The sequence below is a fragment of the Cornus florida genome, unplaced genomic scaffold (assembly GCF_030987335.1).
Source record: "Cornus florida cultivar Cherokee Brave unplaced genomic scaffold, ASM3098733v1 CherokeeBrave_3.0.0_Hap2_Chr02, whole genome shotgun sequence".
NCBI lineage: Eukaryota > Viridiplantae > Streptophyta > Magnoliopsida > Cornales > Cornaceae > Cornus > Cornus florida.
The window spans coordinates 91,913,903-91,929,500 of NW_026775572.1; the positions used below are offsets into that span (position 1 = coordinate 91,913,903).

General features: G+C 39.7%; 1 protein-coding gene across 4 annotated transcripts in view; it reads right to left on the reverse strand.

Annotated features, from left to right (window-relative positions):
* Window positions 1–15,598, reverse strand: part of LOC132295462 (cleavage and polyadenylation specificity factor subunit 3-II) — a 65,861-nt gene that overhangs the window by 17,571 nt on the left and 32,692 nt on the right. For all 4 annotated transcript variants that reach the window (XR_009478480.1, XR_009478479.1, XR_009478481.1 and 1 more), the window contains 2 exons: window positions 14,906–14,971; window positions 10,032–10,101 (listed from right to left, as the gene is read on the reverse strand). Coding sequence is in view for 1 of the 4 variants with exons in the window: in XM_059793736.1 (XP_059649719.1) it covers window positions 10,032–10,101; window positions 14,906–14,971 (136 nt within the window). In the remaining 3 variants the exon portion in view is untranslated. The remainder of the gene's footprint in view (window positions 1–10,031; window positions 10,102–14,905; window positions 14,972–15,598) is intronic.

Sequence of the window (15,598 nt, forward strand, 5' to 3'; positions counted from 1 at the left end):
TTGAATGCAACTTTTATTTCTCTCATCCCTAAGAAGGGTGGAGCTTCTAATATTAAGGACTTTAGACCTATTAGTTTGGTTGGGTGTATGTTCTAAGTCTTTTCTTTGGATTGAGGGATGTCATGGACGGGGTGATTTCAGAGTCCCAGAATGCCCTTATCGGTAGTCGGCAGAACTTGGATTCAACTCTTATTGCTAGTGAGTGCGTGGATTCTACGATGAGTAATGGGATTCCAGAAGTTCTTTGTAAGCTTAATATTGAGAAAGCTTATGATCATGTCAGTTGGAGCTTCTTACTCTATACGTTGGAGAGGCTAGGTTTTGGGCTGAGATGGAGGACGTGGATCGAGTCCTGCATTTCATCGATGAGTTTTTCGGTTTCTGTTAATGGGTCTCCGACTGGTTTTTTGCTAGTTCGTGGGGTTTAAGACAGTAGGATCATTTGTCTCCTTTTCTGTTCATCAGTGTTTTGGAGGCTCGCAGTAGACTGATGAGGAGGGCCGTGGATCTAGGATTCATTAAGGGCTTCAGGGTGGGCAGAGATGTGGATCACTAGCTAGAGATTTCTCATTTGTGTTTGCTGATGATACTTTGGTTTTGTGTGATGCTGATGTGTCGTACTAAGATACTTGAGGTGTGTTCTATTTTGCTTTCAGACAATCTCTGGCGTAAAAGTAAATGTAGGGAAGAGCGCATTAGTTCCTGTGGTGGAGGTTCGTGGCATTGTTTCTCTTGTTGTGGTTCCTGGGTATGGGGTTAGCTCTTTTCCTATTTCTTATTTGGGGTTTCCGTTGGGTTCTCTGTCGAGGAGGTGGGGGGTAGGATCCCGTAATCGAGAGGTTTGAGAGAAGATTGGCCGGGTGGAAGAAGCAGTATCTTTCGAAGAGAAGGGAAGGTCACCCTTATGAAGAGCACGTTGTCGAGTCTTCCTACATACTCTCTCTTTCTCAAATCCCGTCCTTTGTAACTGAGAGGATCCAGTGGAATTTCCTTAGGGGCCGCTTATGGGAGGATTTTAAGTACCATCTTGTTTGTTGGGAGCAGGTGTGTAGGCCGTTTCAGCTGGGTGGCTTAGGTATTAGGAGGTTGCTCCCCCTTAATAGGGCAATTCTTAGTACGTGGTTGTGGAGATTTGGAGGTGAGCATCATCAATTGTGGAGGAGGGTTATTTCGTGTGGTTTTGGGAAGGAGAGAAGTGCTTGGTGCTCTCGTGTGTCTAGATCTACCGGAGGTGTTGGTGTTTGAAGATTCATTCGGAAGGATTGGGATGAATTTTCAAAACGTATCAGATTCAAAGTTCGGGATGGCAGAGGCACTCAATTTTGGGAGGACTTATGGTGTGGTGATTGTTCTTTAGCTTGTCTCTTTCCTAGGCTTTTCAGGATTTCCCTTCGATACACATGTCTTGGTTGCCGATTGTTATCGGCATGATAGCGGCATGTTTTCTTGGAATGTGCGCTTTCATCGATATTTTCAAGATTGGGAATTGGATGATGTTTATGGATTGCTGGATCTCTTGTATAGACAGGAGGTGGATTGTGCAGGTCCTAACCCCCCTTTCTAAGTGCTCTCTTCTCAGGGTAGATTTTATGTTCATTCCATGTCCTATTGCCTTTCCGGATTCTCAGGGGTTGATTTTCCTTGGAAGACGGTTTAATGATCGGAGACTCCTCTCAAAGTGGCCTTTTTCGTTCAGACCCCATTTTGGAGTAAAATTTTGACGCTTGATAACCTGAAAAGGAGAAGACAGGTTATTGTCAATTAGTGTTGTATGTGTAAAAAGGATGGAGGGTGAGTGGATCACCAACTTTTGCATTGCCCCGTGGCTCACGACTGTTGGAGTCTTATCTTTGGCTTATTTGGCATCCAGTGGGTTATGCCACGGTCTTCGAGAGGCTTGATTAACACATGGAGAGGATGTTATGTGGGATCCCATGCCCGTGATGTTTGGAGGTGGCTTCATTTTGTGTTTGGTGGTGCATTTGGAAGAAGCGGAATAGAAGATCCTTTGATTGGGAGGAATCTCCCATTGGGGTTCTAAAATTTAATATTATTAGTTTTCTTTTTTGTTGGGCGATGGGGACATATTGTAATTCAATAGACAAGATAGTAGATTTTTTGGGTTCCTTGGGTCCGTAAGACCTTTTCTTTTCAGCTCCGGCCTTTGTGTTGTCTATGGGATGCATTCCTCTTTTGAACGCTCTCTGATACATTTTTACTTATCAAATATATATATATATATATATTGCTGCATTTTAAATATAATTAGTTTAAAAAGATCAGCTCTTGTAACTTAGAATTGGACAAAATCTTCAACCACCCCCTTTCTTTTCTATAAATCTATTTTGGGCATTACGCATAATCTCAAGTCAAAGCCTTGAGTTTTTATTGGCTAACACAGTATGCCTAACAAGTTAGAAGTTTCAAGTTCCCAAAATGAAATGATATATATATATATATATATATTTAATCCTTGAAATTTCATGTATATGCCTATAGAAGAATATCTATCCAAATGTATTCAAAATATTTTATGTGATCTCCAATATACATAATTTAAGAGACCACCAAATACAATACTCATATTAAGTCGAAGTAGCTTAAAATTGTAAAAAACACAAAGGCAACTGGTTTTTACAACCTTTTTATCAATGATTAAAGAAATCCTACCCTTAATTCAAAGTGATCAAAGAAGCTCAAAGGGCAAAAGCAACCCAACAAGTTCATTGCTATAGTAGCAGGAACAGTTAATCCTACAACTTTTAAATGGTGCCACTTCAGTAACGTACTTCAGTTCCATTACAATAACTTTAGATATATTTTAAAACAGCTTAAACAAATACGATCCATAATTAAAATATTGACAGGCTGTAATTACCAAAAACACTTTTTCTTGATTGGAATGGGGCCAAAACTTAGGTTTTCACTTCCAAAGAGGATGGGTCTTCTCTAACAAACCAATCTACACTGCATCAAGTTTTTAGAACTTCATCCAATCTCGACATGGATGTGATTGTTGAAGGATATAAATATTAAAAGTTATACCTTCTCTAACAGCTTAAGCTTTTGGAGTAGATGGTAGTTAACATGGTATCAGAGCCAAAAGTCTCGAGTTCAAACCTCACCGTCACCCTAATTAAAAAAATTGAAAAGCATGTGTTGGACCAAAAGAAGGCCACACGTGAGGGGGCGTGTTGAAAGATATAAATATTAAAAGTTATACCTTCTCTAACCGATTGGTAAGTATAAAACCTATTACCACGAGTTGACCATGTTTGACTTTTCTCTCTTCTCTCTCTTCTTTTTTTGACGTAGTCTTTCACTCCGGCGTCTGCCGTTTACATTTATGTTATTTGCTGTTGGATCTTGGCTTTTCGGCAAGGATTTCTGTTATGCATCGCTCCTATCTCAGTGTTGCGACCTTACCTCGTCTCAACTTCAATGGTGATATTAAAAGTTGTTCCGTTGGCGGTGATTCGGTCTTTAGGGTCGATCATTAAAGCATCAAGGAACGTGAATCTGTCTTGCAATCATGCTTGGTTGGTTGCTTTGATAGAGATGTGGGGCGTATTGAAGGGATTGAGGCGTGGGCGACGAAAGTTTGGAAGGTCTCAAGCGGAGTGAAAGTTTCATCCCTTCTCGGCGATCTTTTTCTGTTCAGGTTTCTGTCGGAGCATGAGGCTTTAAGGGCTCCGGATGAAGGAAGGAAAAGATGGGGTGATGCATTGCTATCCATCGACATCTGGTATTTTGCGGTTGGATGCTCTGCAGTGAAAGATCATAGCATATGGAGAGTAATGTTATTTGGTTTGGCCCTTCACTTGTGGTGTCACAAGTTATTTGAAGAAATCGGAAATCTATGTGGTGGATTTAGAGGTGTTGAGGCGGATGTGGCGGTGAGCGGAGAGAGAATCCTTCTCTACGTCTCCGCAGGAAAAACGATGCCGGAGTATGTTTTTGTTGAGGATCAAAGAGTGGCCTTTAAGGTTATTTTGATTGAGGAAGTTACACCTCATATCCTCCCGAAGTCTCACTATGGGGATGGGGAGAGTTCCCACATGCCGCATGTTGAAACGATCATCAAAGGAGGTCGCCGGAATTTACAGTTCCGGCAGGGCCTCAAAGGAAGCAGCCGATTGCATGCCCACGCGCCCGAAGCGCGTAGAAAGGGTAGGTCCAGGAGTCGTATCATTCCTGCCCTTGATCAGCGCCCACCATTTCGGTTCGCCTGTTTAAAAAATCATCAAACATGTGGCAACGATCGTGGCATTAACGGAGCCACTAGTGGGCTTAAGTTTGGGCCCGATGCACGTTCTGGGATTTCTTTGTCTAATGGGCTCACCCACAGCACTCAAAAGTTTAAAAGGGCCGTTAATTGGGGACCCAACAATCAGTTATCAATATCAGTACTGAATGAGAAATCCAATTCTCTTATCTTGACAAAGCCCAAGTGTAATGGGCAACATTTGAGTAACCCAATGACCAAGATAACGCGGGGGCCCATTTATTTTCTTAAATCAAAGCCCAGCCCACCTCACTCTCATGTCATAAGTACTTCGCAGAGCCCAAGCTTTAATGGCTTCTTCGGAACTGTCTGGAACTCGCCGGTGAAGAGGAGGTGGATGAAGCTTTCTGCTGCCGAGACTGGTGTAAGACCTGCTGAAAAGTGGTTTCGGCATTCTTAGTGTTGCGCTAACATTTTTGTTAATCCACAGCTGAAGGGAAGCACTAGATCTCTATCTCAGGGCTCTCATGCAGTTCGGTGGTCAAGAAAAGTAAAGCAGAAGTGGGTTTCTTCTAACAGTATAGGTATGTCTTCAGATCTTCAGAGTCCCTCTTCTGATCCACCCTCTTTTTCTACCCCTTCCTGCGAGGTGATGAGGGGTGATGCAGCTGTTACGGAGAAGATGGATGGACTGCCATTTTTGAACTCTGAGTTAAATGGCAAGGAATTTGTTTCTCCTGGCCAATTGGTTATTGTTGGTAGTGAAGTCGATGATCTCTCTAAAGGAGTCACGTTTGTGTGGGAAGAGATTTACAGTTTAAATTGTCCAATGATGAGGCTGTAGCTCTGTTCAAAGACCTACGATTAAATGTTGCGTTGCAAGGTCTCAAATGTATGCCTTCTGCAACGAATGAGGAGAATGAGGTTGGCAGTATTGTTGGGATGGGTATGTTACAGATTCAGATTCTGTTTATGAGTATGAAAGATTAATTGAAGAGGAGTTGGCTGATGACTTGGGGTTTACCCAACAGGTCTGTTCTAATGAGCTTCAACCTTGGCTGAAGGATGACTCTAACATATCAGTGGTGGAACCCCTGGCAGTGGTGAGACCTAATGATGAGGTATGTTACAGATTCAGATTCTGTTTATGAGTATGACTGAATAATTGAAGAGGAGTTGGCTGATGACTTGGGGTTTACCCAACAGGTCTGTTCTAATGAGCTTCAACCCTGGCTGAAGGATGACTCTAACATATCAGTGGTGGAACCCCTGGCAGTGGTGAGACCTAATGATGAGGTTACTGATTTGGGGAGGGATTGGGTGGTTGATAACATTGGAGCTACCAGTGAGTTGTTGAGAGTATCTTCAGAAGGTAATAACACTCAGACTTTATCTCTTCTTCAAGCAATTGTGACTGGAACTGAGATAGCAGTCACTAATGAAGTTATAAACACAAAGCCCATATCATCTTGGAAAGGGATTCACGAGATTAAGAATCTCATCTCTGACGTCAACTACGATAAGAAGAAAGGCGTGGTGATGGAAAGGGGCAGGACTAGGAGCAGGAGTTTAAAGAAGGGGGGAGGGGAGTTAATCTCAACTGGTTTTTAATGAAGCTACGAATCATTACATGGAATGTTCGTGGTCTCAATGACCCGAATAATAGGAGAGTGGTGAAGGTAGCCTTAAGGAAATGGGGGCCCCAAGTTGTTTGTTTGCAAGAAACCAAGATGGCATCCATTACTGACGGGGTGGTTAGAAGTTTGTGGGGAGGAAGGTTTGTGGGATGGGAGGCTTTGGACGCTATAGGTTCTTCGGGTGGTATTTTAGTTACGTGGAACAGTAGGTGGTTGTCCAGAATGAATGTGTGGAAGGAGAGATTTTCTGTTTCCTGTGAGTTTCAGATGGAAGAGGATAATTTCAGATGGGTTTTTTCTAGGGTCTATAGACCAGTCGTTGATACTGACAGACCCATTTTATGGGAGGAACTAAGTCACATTCAAGGTCCATGCTCTTTACCTTGGTGTTTGGGTGGGGATTTCAATTCAGTCAGGTTCCCGTCAGAGAGGTCTACTGGGAGAAGAAGGTCTATAGACATGGATCAGTTTTCTAACTTCATTGATGAGCACCTTCTCATTGATCTACCAATGGAAGGTGCAACCTATACTTGGTCTAGTGGTAGAGACCCAATTACTCTCTCAAGATTGGATAGATTTTTGATCTCTGGGGAGTGGGAAGAAAAATTCCCGGATGTTGTTCAGGCGGTATTAGAAAGGGTTACCTCTGATCATGTTCCTTTAGTTTTGGATTGTGGGGGTTTGTGTTCTCGAAAAACCCCATCCCGTTTTGAGAATATGTGGCTGAGAGTGGAGGACTTCCAAGGGACAATTCGTTCATGGTGGGAGGGAGCGATCGTTACAGGTGCGCCCAGCTTCATATTAACACAGAAATTAAGAGCTCTCAAACTCTCTCTTAAGCAGTGGAATAAGGATGTTTTTGGGAACCTTGAATGGATGAAGAACAGAGTCGTTGCTGATTTTTCTGAGATTGATCGGCTAGAGGAGGCAGTTGGGAATATGGAGTCTCTTTGTACTAGGAGAGCTTCCTGTCAGGCAGTTCTTGCTGAGATTGCTTGTATGGAGGAGATTTCATGGCGACAAAAATCCCGGTCTCTTTGGCTGAAAGAGGGAGACCGTAACACAAAATTTTTCCACAGACTTGCTAATGCCCATAGGAGGAGTAATCACATAGGACGTATACGGGTAGAAGGCGTGGAGTTGTGGAGGGAGGAAGAGGTGCGTAGCGGGATCGTTTCTTTTTATCAAAAGCATTATACAGAACCTTTAGGTTTGCGACCCAAGCTTGATGGTCTTCCTTTTGAGGCTATTTCCGAGATGGAGAGAGATGGGCTAGAGCTTCCTTTTACTGAAGAAGAAGTTCTAAAGGCCTTATCCAGTTGCAATGGGGATAAAGCCCCGGGGCCTGACGGGTTTACTATGTGTTTTTTGAAGGAAAGTTGGGCGGTTGTGAGAAATGAAGTGATGAGTACCTTTCAGGAGTTTCATTCTACGAGTGTATTTGAGAAATCGCTTAATGCATCATTTATTGCCCTCATCCCTAAGAAGGGAAACGCTTCAGATATTAAGGATTTTCGTCCTATTAGCTTAGTGGGTTGTATTTACAAACTCATAGCTAAGGTGCTTGCTCAAAGAATGTGAGAAGTTATGGATGGGATTATTTCAGATTCCCAGAATGCCTTTGTTGGAGGAAGGTAAATTCTTGATTCAGTTCTTATCACCGGTGATTGTGTGGATTCAAGGTTACGTAATGGTGTTCCTGGAGTTTTGTCACTTCTGTGTAAACTTGATATTAAGAAAGCTTATGATCATGTAAATTGGAATTTCTTTCTCTATTTGCTTCAAAGAATGGGGTTTGGAAGTAGATGGAGGACATGGATTCAAACATGTCTTTCGTCTGTTAAGTTCTCAATTCTTGTGAATGGTTCTCCAGCCGGCTTTTTTGGGTGCTCTCGGGGTATAAGACAAGGTGATCCATTGTCATCTTTTCTTTTTCTTATTGTTATGGAGGTCTTAAGCAGACTTATGCGCCGGGCAGAGAATCTAGGTCTCATCAAGGGATTTTGGGTGGGAAGAGATATTGCAAATCAGGTGGAGATTTCTCATCTGTTATTTGCAAATGACACTCTGGTTTTCTGTGATGCAGATGTGTCTCAATTTAGATATTTGAGATGCATTCTGGCTTGCTTTCAGGCAGTTTCCGGGCTAAAGGTTAACGTGGCCAAGAGTGTGCTTGTTCCGGTTAGGAATGTACAGGACATCTCTTCTCTAGCTATAGTTCTTGGGTGTAGGGTGAGTTCCTTTCCTATCCCTTACTTGGGATTGCCTCTAGGGGTTTCTTCCAGATTAGTGGGGAGCTAGGATTCTGTGATTGATAGGTATGCAAAGAGGTTGGAAGGTTGGAAGAAGCAATATTTGTCAAAGGGGGGTAAAGTTACTCTTATCAAGAGCACTTTATCAAGCCTTCCCCCTTATTTTCTTTCTATGTTCCAAATTCCATGCTCCGTTGCTGATAGAATTGAACAAATTCAAAGGAATTCCCTTTGGGGAGGAAGGGGAGAATAGTTCAAGTATCACCTTGTTAGATGGGCGCAAGTCTGCAAGCCTATAAAACTAGGGGGTCTCAGTATTAGACGATTGATTCCTTTTAATCAAGCTCTTTTGGGCAAATGGCTGTGGAGATACGGGAAGGAAAGACAACGCCCTTGGCGTAGATTAGTTTCCTGCAGGTATAGGGATGATGTTGGCGGATAGAGTACACGTCTGGTTTCTATTGCGGGAGGAGTTGGGGCTTGGAAATCCATTTAGAAAGGATGGGATGCCTTTTCTCCTTATGTTAGATTTAGAGTTCGTGCTGGTAGTCGCGTTCATTTTTGGGAAGATCTTTGGTGTGGGAATCAGCCTTTATGTCGTACTTTCCCCAGATTATATAGTATTGCAGTTGATAGACATGCCATTGTAGCTAACTGTTATCAGCTTGATAATAGTGGAATTACGTGGAATGTTCTTTTTCGGCGCTCTTTTCAGGATTGGGAGTTAGAAGATGTGAGCATTTTCTTGGATCAATTGTATCGGCAAGAAGGAAGGGGTTATGACAATTTGATTTGGATTCCCTCTTCTCACGGTCATTTTGAAGTAAGGTCTTTGTTCTTATGTTTGTCTAATTTTGCACCCTATGATTTTCCATGGAAGACTATATGGCGCTCTATGGCTCCTACTAGGGTGGCTTTTTTTGTATGGACCACCGTTTGGGGTAAGATTCTGACGATCGATAATTTGAGGAAAAGGGCAAATTATTTTGTTAATTGGTGTTGCATGTGTAAGTAGAATGGGGAGTCAGTCGATCATCTCCAAATGCATTGTTCTTTAGCGCACGACGGCTAGAATCTTATTCTTAGGCTATTTGGCATGTATTGGGTAATGCCACATTCTACTAAGGAGCTGATTCATGCTTGGAGAGGTCGTCATGTGAGTAGGAGTATTCGTGATTATTGGAGATCTGTACCACATTGTATTTGGTGGAGCATTTGGAAGGAGAGAAATAGTAGAATGTTTGAAGGAAAGGAGTCGTTTACAGCGACACTGAAACTTTTTATTATTCGTTCTCTCTTCAGTTATGTGAACTGAAGTTCTTGATCCTCTTCTAATGATTTAATTTCTTTTTTGGATTCTTTGGGGCTTTAGTTCCCGATTTCTCTTATGTCTACGGGACGCGTTCCCCTACTGAACGCCTTTTTTAATTTATTATTACTTATCAAAAAAAAAAAAAGTTATACCTTCTCTAACAGCTTAAGCTTTTGGAGTAGATGGTAGTTAACAGTGATTTCAATAGCAAACCAATCAACATAGAAAGAACCAATTCAGATAGAGTTTACAGTCACCACCAAATAAATCAACCAAGAAACTGCAATCTTTCCAGATTTCAAAAGAACGGATTCAAAGAGACATCATACCCACAGATAAATGTGAAGAATCATGTGTCATAATCTGTAGATATTTCCTTTGTTACTTTACCTAATTTAAGTTGAAGTTTTAGAAATGACAAATAAGGTAAGTAAAATATTTATCATTGTTTTTAAAGACAATAGAAAATAATTCATTTTTCTTTTTTTTGGTTTTTCGGCATGGAGTCAAACAAGATTCATGGCGGGTAGGAATATATGAATTAAGAAATGAGTATTGTACAACTTTCAAAGAAAGTAGGAAAAGCATAAGCAAATTGAGTGAACCTGCTGAGAAGTATATAGGAACCTTAATATTCATGCGCTCCCAATAATCATCCAAGAGCATACAGAGTTCCTGATCGATCATTAATAGAATTGTCAAAACACTAATGACTCTCAAAAGTAATAGAAATCAATAAAGATTCTCAATAAGATAAGACATCCTAAAACATTTGACATGTATACTTGACATATTATGCATGGCATACAAAAAAAAAGGTTTGGATTTAATTCTTTTTTTTTTTTTTTTTTAATGAAATTGAGCTTAAAATCTCTCACGAGAAGAGGTCTTACTTCCCGAGTAATTGTTCACTGTCACAATAAGGCACCAAGGATGAGTAAAAGACCCCAATACATTTTTTTTTTTTTTTTTCATTTTTTTTGTCGATGGTGGTGTCGGGCCTCTTAGAGTGCACCATAATCCACCACCGGGTACATCCAGTTCCCCCATTCCACATGCACTGGACAATTATCAGAAAATTCACTGAGGGTGACCCCAAGGAATTCGAACTTCCAACCTCCAAGATGTGAGGTGAGAGCCTTACCATTAGTACAATTATTAAAGAGATCAAATTCCTCTACGATTTTAGAACTTTCCAGCCCAACAGGCAGTCTCACCAAATAAATGGTCTGTAAGATTTATCACTGATAAAACTAATCCAAGTCCTTGTTGAATCAATCTAAGGGTGGCCAGATGCATTTTTAGATATTTGTCTCCATATAAAGCAATCCTTATACAAATGTGGAACTGGACAGACATTTCTCACATCTCGAATTGCCTTTCAATCTGCTAGACAGACATTTCTCACATCTCGAATTCCCTTTCAATCTGCTCAACAGTAGCTAAGTCGCTGACCTACACGCACACACTATAAGCATCTGAATCAACTGCCCTCTGTTACATCACTTATTCAAGACTGCCCCCAAGTAACTTTGTTAGGAGTAATTTCGTTTCCTGACCCAGAAAATTACTCATCTTCATAAACTCAAACATTCAAGATACATGAGTTTATCACTTGAACTACTGTATAACATGTATGGACCTTATTTTGTGCCATGGCTTATGAAAAAAAAAAAAAAAACCTTTTTTTGTGCGACAATTCAGCTAGATCTTACTCTAAAGTTCCAAATGTGATATTTTGTTTGAGTCCAAGTGATGGAAGATGAAAGACATGGCAGGATTTTCCATCATCAATTCAGCAAAAGAGCATCCTGATGAATAACGTAAGATGCATTCTTGACCCGTAGATTGAAAGCGAGGAACTTGCGAACTCCCAGTTAATGAACAAATATACAAATGTGGAAGAAAAAAATCCTTTCAAGTCCTAAATTAAGAAAGAAGTATCTGAAACACATCACATTCAAGTTGAGCAACACAAATCAATAAAGAATAACAAGAAAACATCCAAAACAACTGATGTGATGGCATCTTAAGTTCTGGTACTAATACCTCAGAAGGCCCGTACGGGATTTATTTGGGGGACAAGGCTTGTTTTCCCATAATAGGAATGGTGTTCATTCAATCCAGTGGTGAATGCTAGCAGCCAAGAGAAAAGGTCGATATGGATAGTTAGAGACCCATATAGGGATTCAATTTGGAAAAGAAGTCCTAGTATAGGTTCTGTTAGGCATAAATATATATATATATATATAGGTGTACCTGAGGTTTTGGGAGAGAGAATTCAAGAGAGCTTGAGAATATTCATCTTAAAAGTTGAAAGAATTAGCTTTTTGAGACTTGCGCAGCCATTTTATAAATTATTTCTTTCCATAGTGAAATTCCTCATTGTCTTCATCCATAATAAACATAGGCGTCAATTCAAACTGCAAATGCCTTGTGATTCCATTCGTGTGATTGATTCTTAAGATGTTTTTACACTTGTCCGATTGACCTTTCACAGGCCTTCAAACTTTTTGTGCAATTCCTGTTTCCTCAGAAGATGACCAGATCCTGTGGAGACAAGGAATTTTTAGCTTCAAATCTTTTGGAAGTATGGCAGACATTATAACCCCAAAAAGGATTGGTCCAGATTGTTTTGGAATGGAGGGAGACCGCTGCATGTATTATTTCTTGCCTTATTTTATTGGACAAAATACCCTCATAAACTAACCTTCAGAAAAGAGGCATAATTTTAACATCTATATGCCACAACTGTATGCAAGCTGCAGATATTATGGATCACATAATCTTTGCATGTAACAATCCCCGGGTGATTTGGAAATGGCTCAGTGAAATTCTACACTGGGATTGGACCATGTCAACTCCTTCCATCAAGTGGTCCAGTGGTTTACATTTTTTTTTTTTTTATAAATGTGGTCCAGTGGTTTACTTCTCAGTTTATTAACAATATTCAAAGACATGAGTTCTGCAGACAAATATTTACTATCACTTTGTGGAATATTTGGGGAGCCAGGAACCACAACCTTTACTGTGGCACTTCTCCAGGTCCAACTCAAACTGCCAGAATGATCTTTTAGGAGGTATGTGATCTAGGAAGCATGGACACACCTAAAGGGCAAAGAATCTATGTCGGATGCCGACCCATGCATGTCTCAGAATTTTTTTAATATTCAGATACAGGAATGACCTCTGTTAGCCTAGTATTGTTCTGGTTTTTTGTCAAAAATTGTTTACTTAGGAAAAAATAAATAAAAAATCTTTTTGTGCTTGTTTGATTCAGCTTGCACCTTTCATGAACCTGCTCAAAATGTTCTTCTAAGCATTCCTAATCACATGATATGCATATAGAACTTCAGAAGGTGACAAAAAGTCATATGACTATACCCCTAAAGTAATAATTCTCTATCCCATCTCCGATATGTAATATCCCCTCTGTGTTGTGTTTCTGCAATTTTCCTCTATTATGTTTCTGCAACTACCAATGTCTCTCACTAATTGACGCTAACCTCCCAACTGGCAATGGATGACCAAAATCCAATGACAACATTGACAACTCCACCCGACTGAGAAAGGATGTCCCAAAGCAATGGAAACATCAAGTAAATCTAAAATGCTTAAGGGCTTCCCAAGTGTCTTTAATAATGAGGGTTTCCAAATTGTGTTTGATAATGAAGGCGTCGTAATACCTTGTATTTCCTTGCATCTCTGTTTCCTTGAACTGGTCACCTAAAATCGACAATGAAAACAACCCTTAAAATGAGAGGTGGACCCTAAGAAGCACAGAAACGGATATGGGGCACGAATATGACACGACACAGATACGGCGACACGGCAAATCCGGAAAAATTAGGACATGGACACAGCAAATAATAAATATATATATTATATATATGATGTTGTACTTTAAGAAATTAAGAGTAATACTAGTTTTTACAACCTCATAATGAAAAAAAACTGTGCTTTGCTGGGGAAAAGAAAGAATGATTGAAAGAAGGTTAAGAAAGAGAGAAAAAAAAAAAAAACAAAGAGGATTAGGGTTTTGTTAGAAAAATAATAAGGCCTTAGCTAAAAAAATAAAGGTAAGAATCCACATAAGAGAAAAAAGTTCATGAGGAATAGAGGAAAAAGGAAAAAGAAATTTATTGTGAAAGGAAAAAAAGAAGTATCTAGGATTTGTGTCGAACAAGAAGAAGAAAGAAAGGAGGAGGACGAAGAAGAAGAGAGATAAGAGAGGAGAGATATATAGAGAGACCATCCACCGGTAGCGAAGCTTGGTTGGTGGGAGAACAAGAGAGTCAAAGATGATCGTGCAAGAGTTCGAACCTTGAACTAAAATATAAGGATAAATGTCTAATTATTTTAATATAAAATTGTTTTATAAAACAAAAACTATTAAGTCATTACCATCATATTGCTGAAAGTTATTAAACTCCTAATATTTATACTTCAACTCACATTGTTTCTTAAACTTTCTTAAAAATCCCCCAAGAATGGGACTCGTGTGTCGGACACATATTTATGGCATGTCGGACGAGTGTCCAAGGCGTGTCCGGATATTCAAGAAAATATAATAAATTCGGACACGTTTTTTGACATGTCCGACACGGATTCTTTCCCCTTTTAGGCGTATCCGTGCTTCCTTGGGGGGACCTATTAAGGGAAATCCCCCCCCCCTCCCCCCCCCCCCCCCCCAAAAAAAAAAAAAACAATGGCCTTCCTACATATCGAGGCTTGAAAACATAAAATAAAAAATAAACATGTGAGACCCTAAAATTTTGTAAACCCCTAATATTGTGGCCTCTCTATAAAAAAATGTGAGTTTGAAAAGATTCAAAAATTTAGCATGTGTCCTTTCCAATAAAACCTTAAGTTGAACTCTTTTAGACTTTACTTTTGGAAGGCCACACTTGGAAGGAAAGGTCTAGAAAACACAAATATTAACTTAAGCAGTTAAGAAATACTTTTAATTTATAGATAATCTTCTTTTATATAATAAGTATATACTAAGACACCAATCATAAAAAATAAAAATAAAAAAAATTATAATGAAAGGCCACTTAGGGGTGAAGGGGGTTTACCTTCAACCAGAGAGCTTTAATTTTCTTACATAACTAGTTTGGCCCCAAAAATAAAAATTCCTGGGTCCACCCCTGCTTACGACCACTATCGCCATGAATTCTGGATCCTGGACTAAATTTTGACATGGGTTTTTGTCATATTAGAAATGGATTATAAGTCATTAAGACTGTATATGAAATGCTAGATGTAGACTACTGACTGTAAAACCCTTCACAATAGCAGAGACTGCATATCGAGCCTCAAACAACTACCTTTTCTGTCCCACAATTAGCACAGGTAAGGACCATAATTAAGGTAGCAAGAAATTTCATTTAGAAGGCATGCCATAGAATCAAATTTCCAGATTCTGATTAATTAAATCCTACAAAGTAAATTACAAGGAATAAGTTAATGAGGATACCTGAGCTCTTCCAAGAGCAAAAGTAGGAATAAGCACCTTTCCTCCACCAGCAATACATTTATGAACCTATAAGAATTGTTTTTAGAATAAATTAAAATTACTTTAAGAGGGTAATAAAAGGATATTCTTAGAATAGCATTTGGATGAGTCAAGAAAGAAATCACATGCGCAAATTACATAACACAAGAAATTTTGTACTGTACGTGCACATGGACACTCACATACATACCAAATGAAAATTCGTCACTGAAAGCAATTGAACATCCACCAAGAACAACAATGCATCAGATGAACTCACAAAAGCAGAGCTGGCCCTTATTCTAATTTCTAGGCAGATCACTGAATCAAATTGGTAACTTCTAACAGAAGAATGAGGGTGGGCAGAACAAATGCATGAAATGAAAGCCTTTGACTCTGGCCATAAGAACCAAGCAAAGCTCTCATCCTAATTGGTTGATGAACCCATGCCACAAAACATGGGTCATATTCACATACCATTAGAAAAACTACGTTAATAAATTTAAATCAACAACGAAGTTGTTGTTTACCCAAAGTGCAATTAATAGTTTTCCCATAATTTAGAAAGTCACAATCCTGAGAAAACTCGAAATATATGTTAACAACAGGGCTAATACTGCCAATTTCAAGATGAAACGTAGGCCAAAGAGACAAATTCAACAAATTATGCAACCT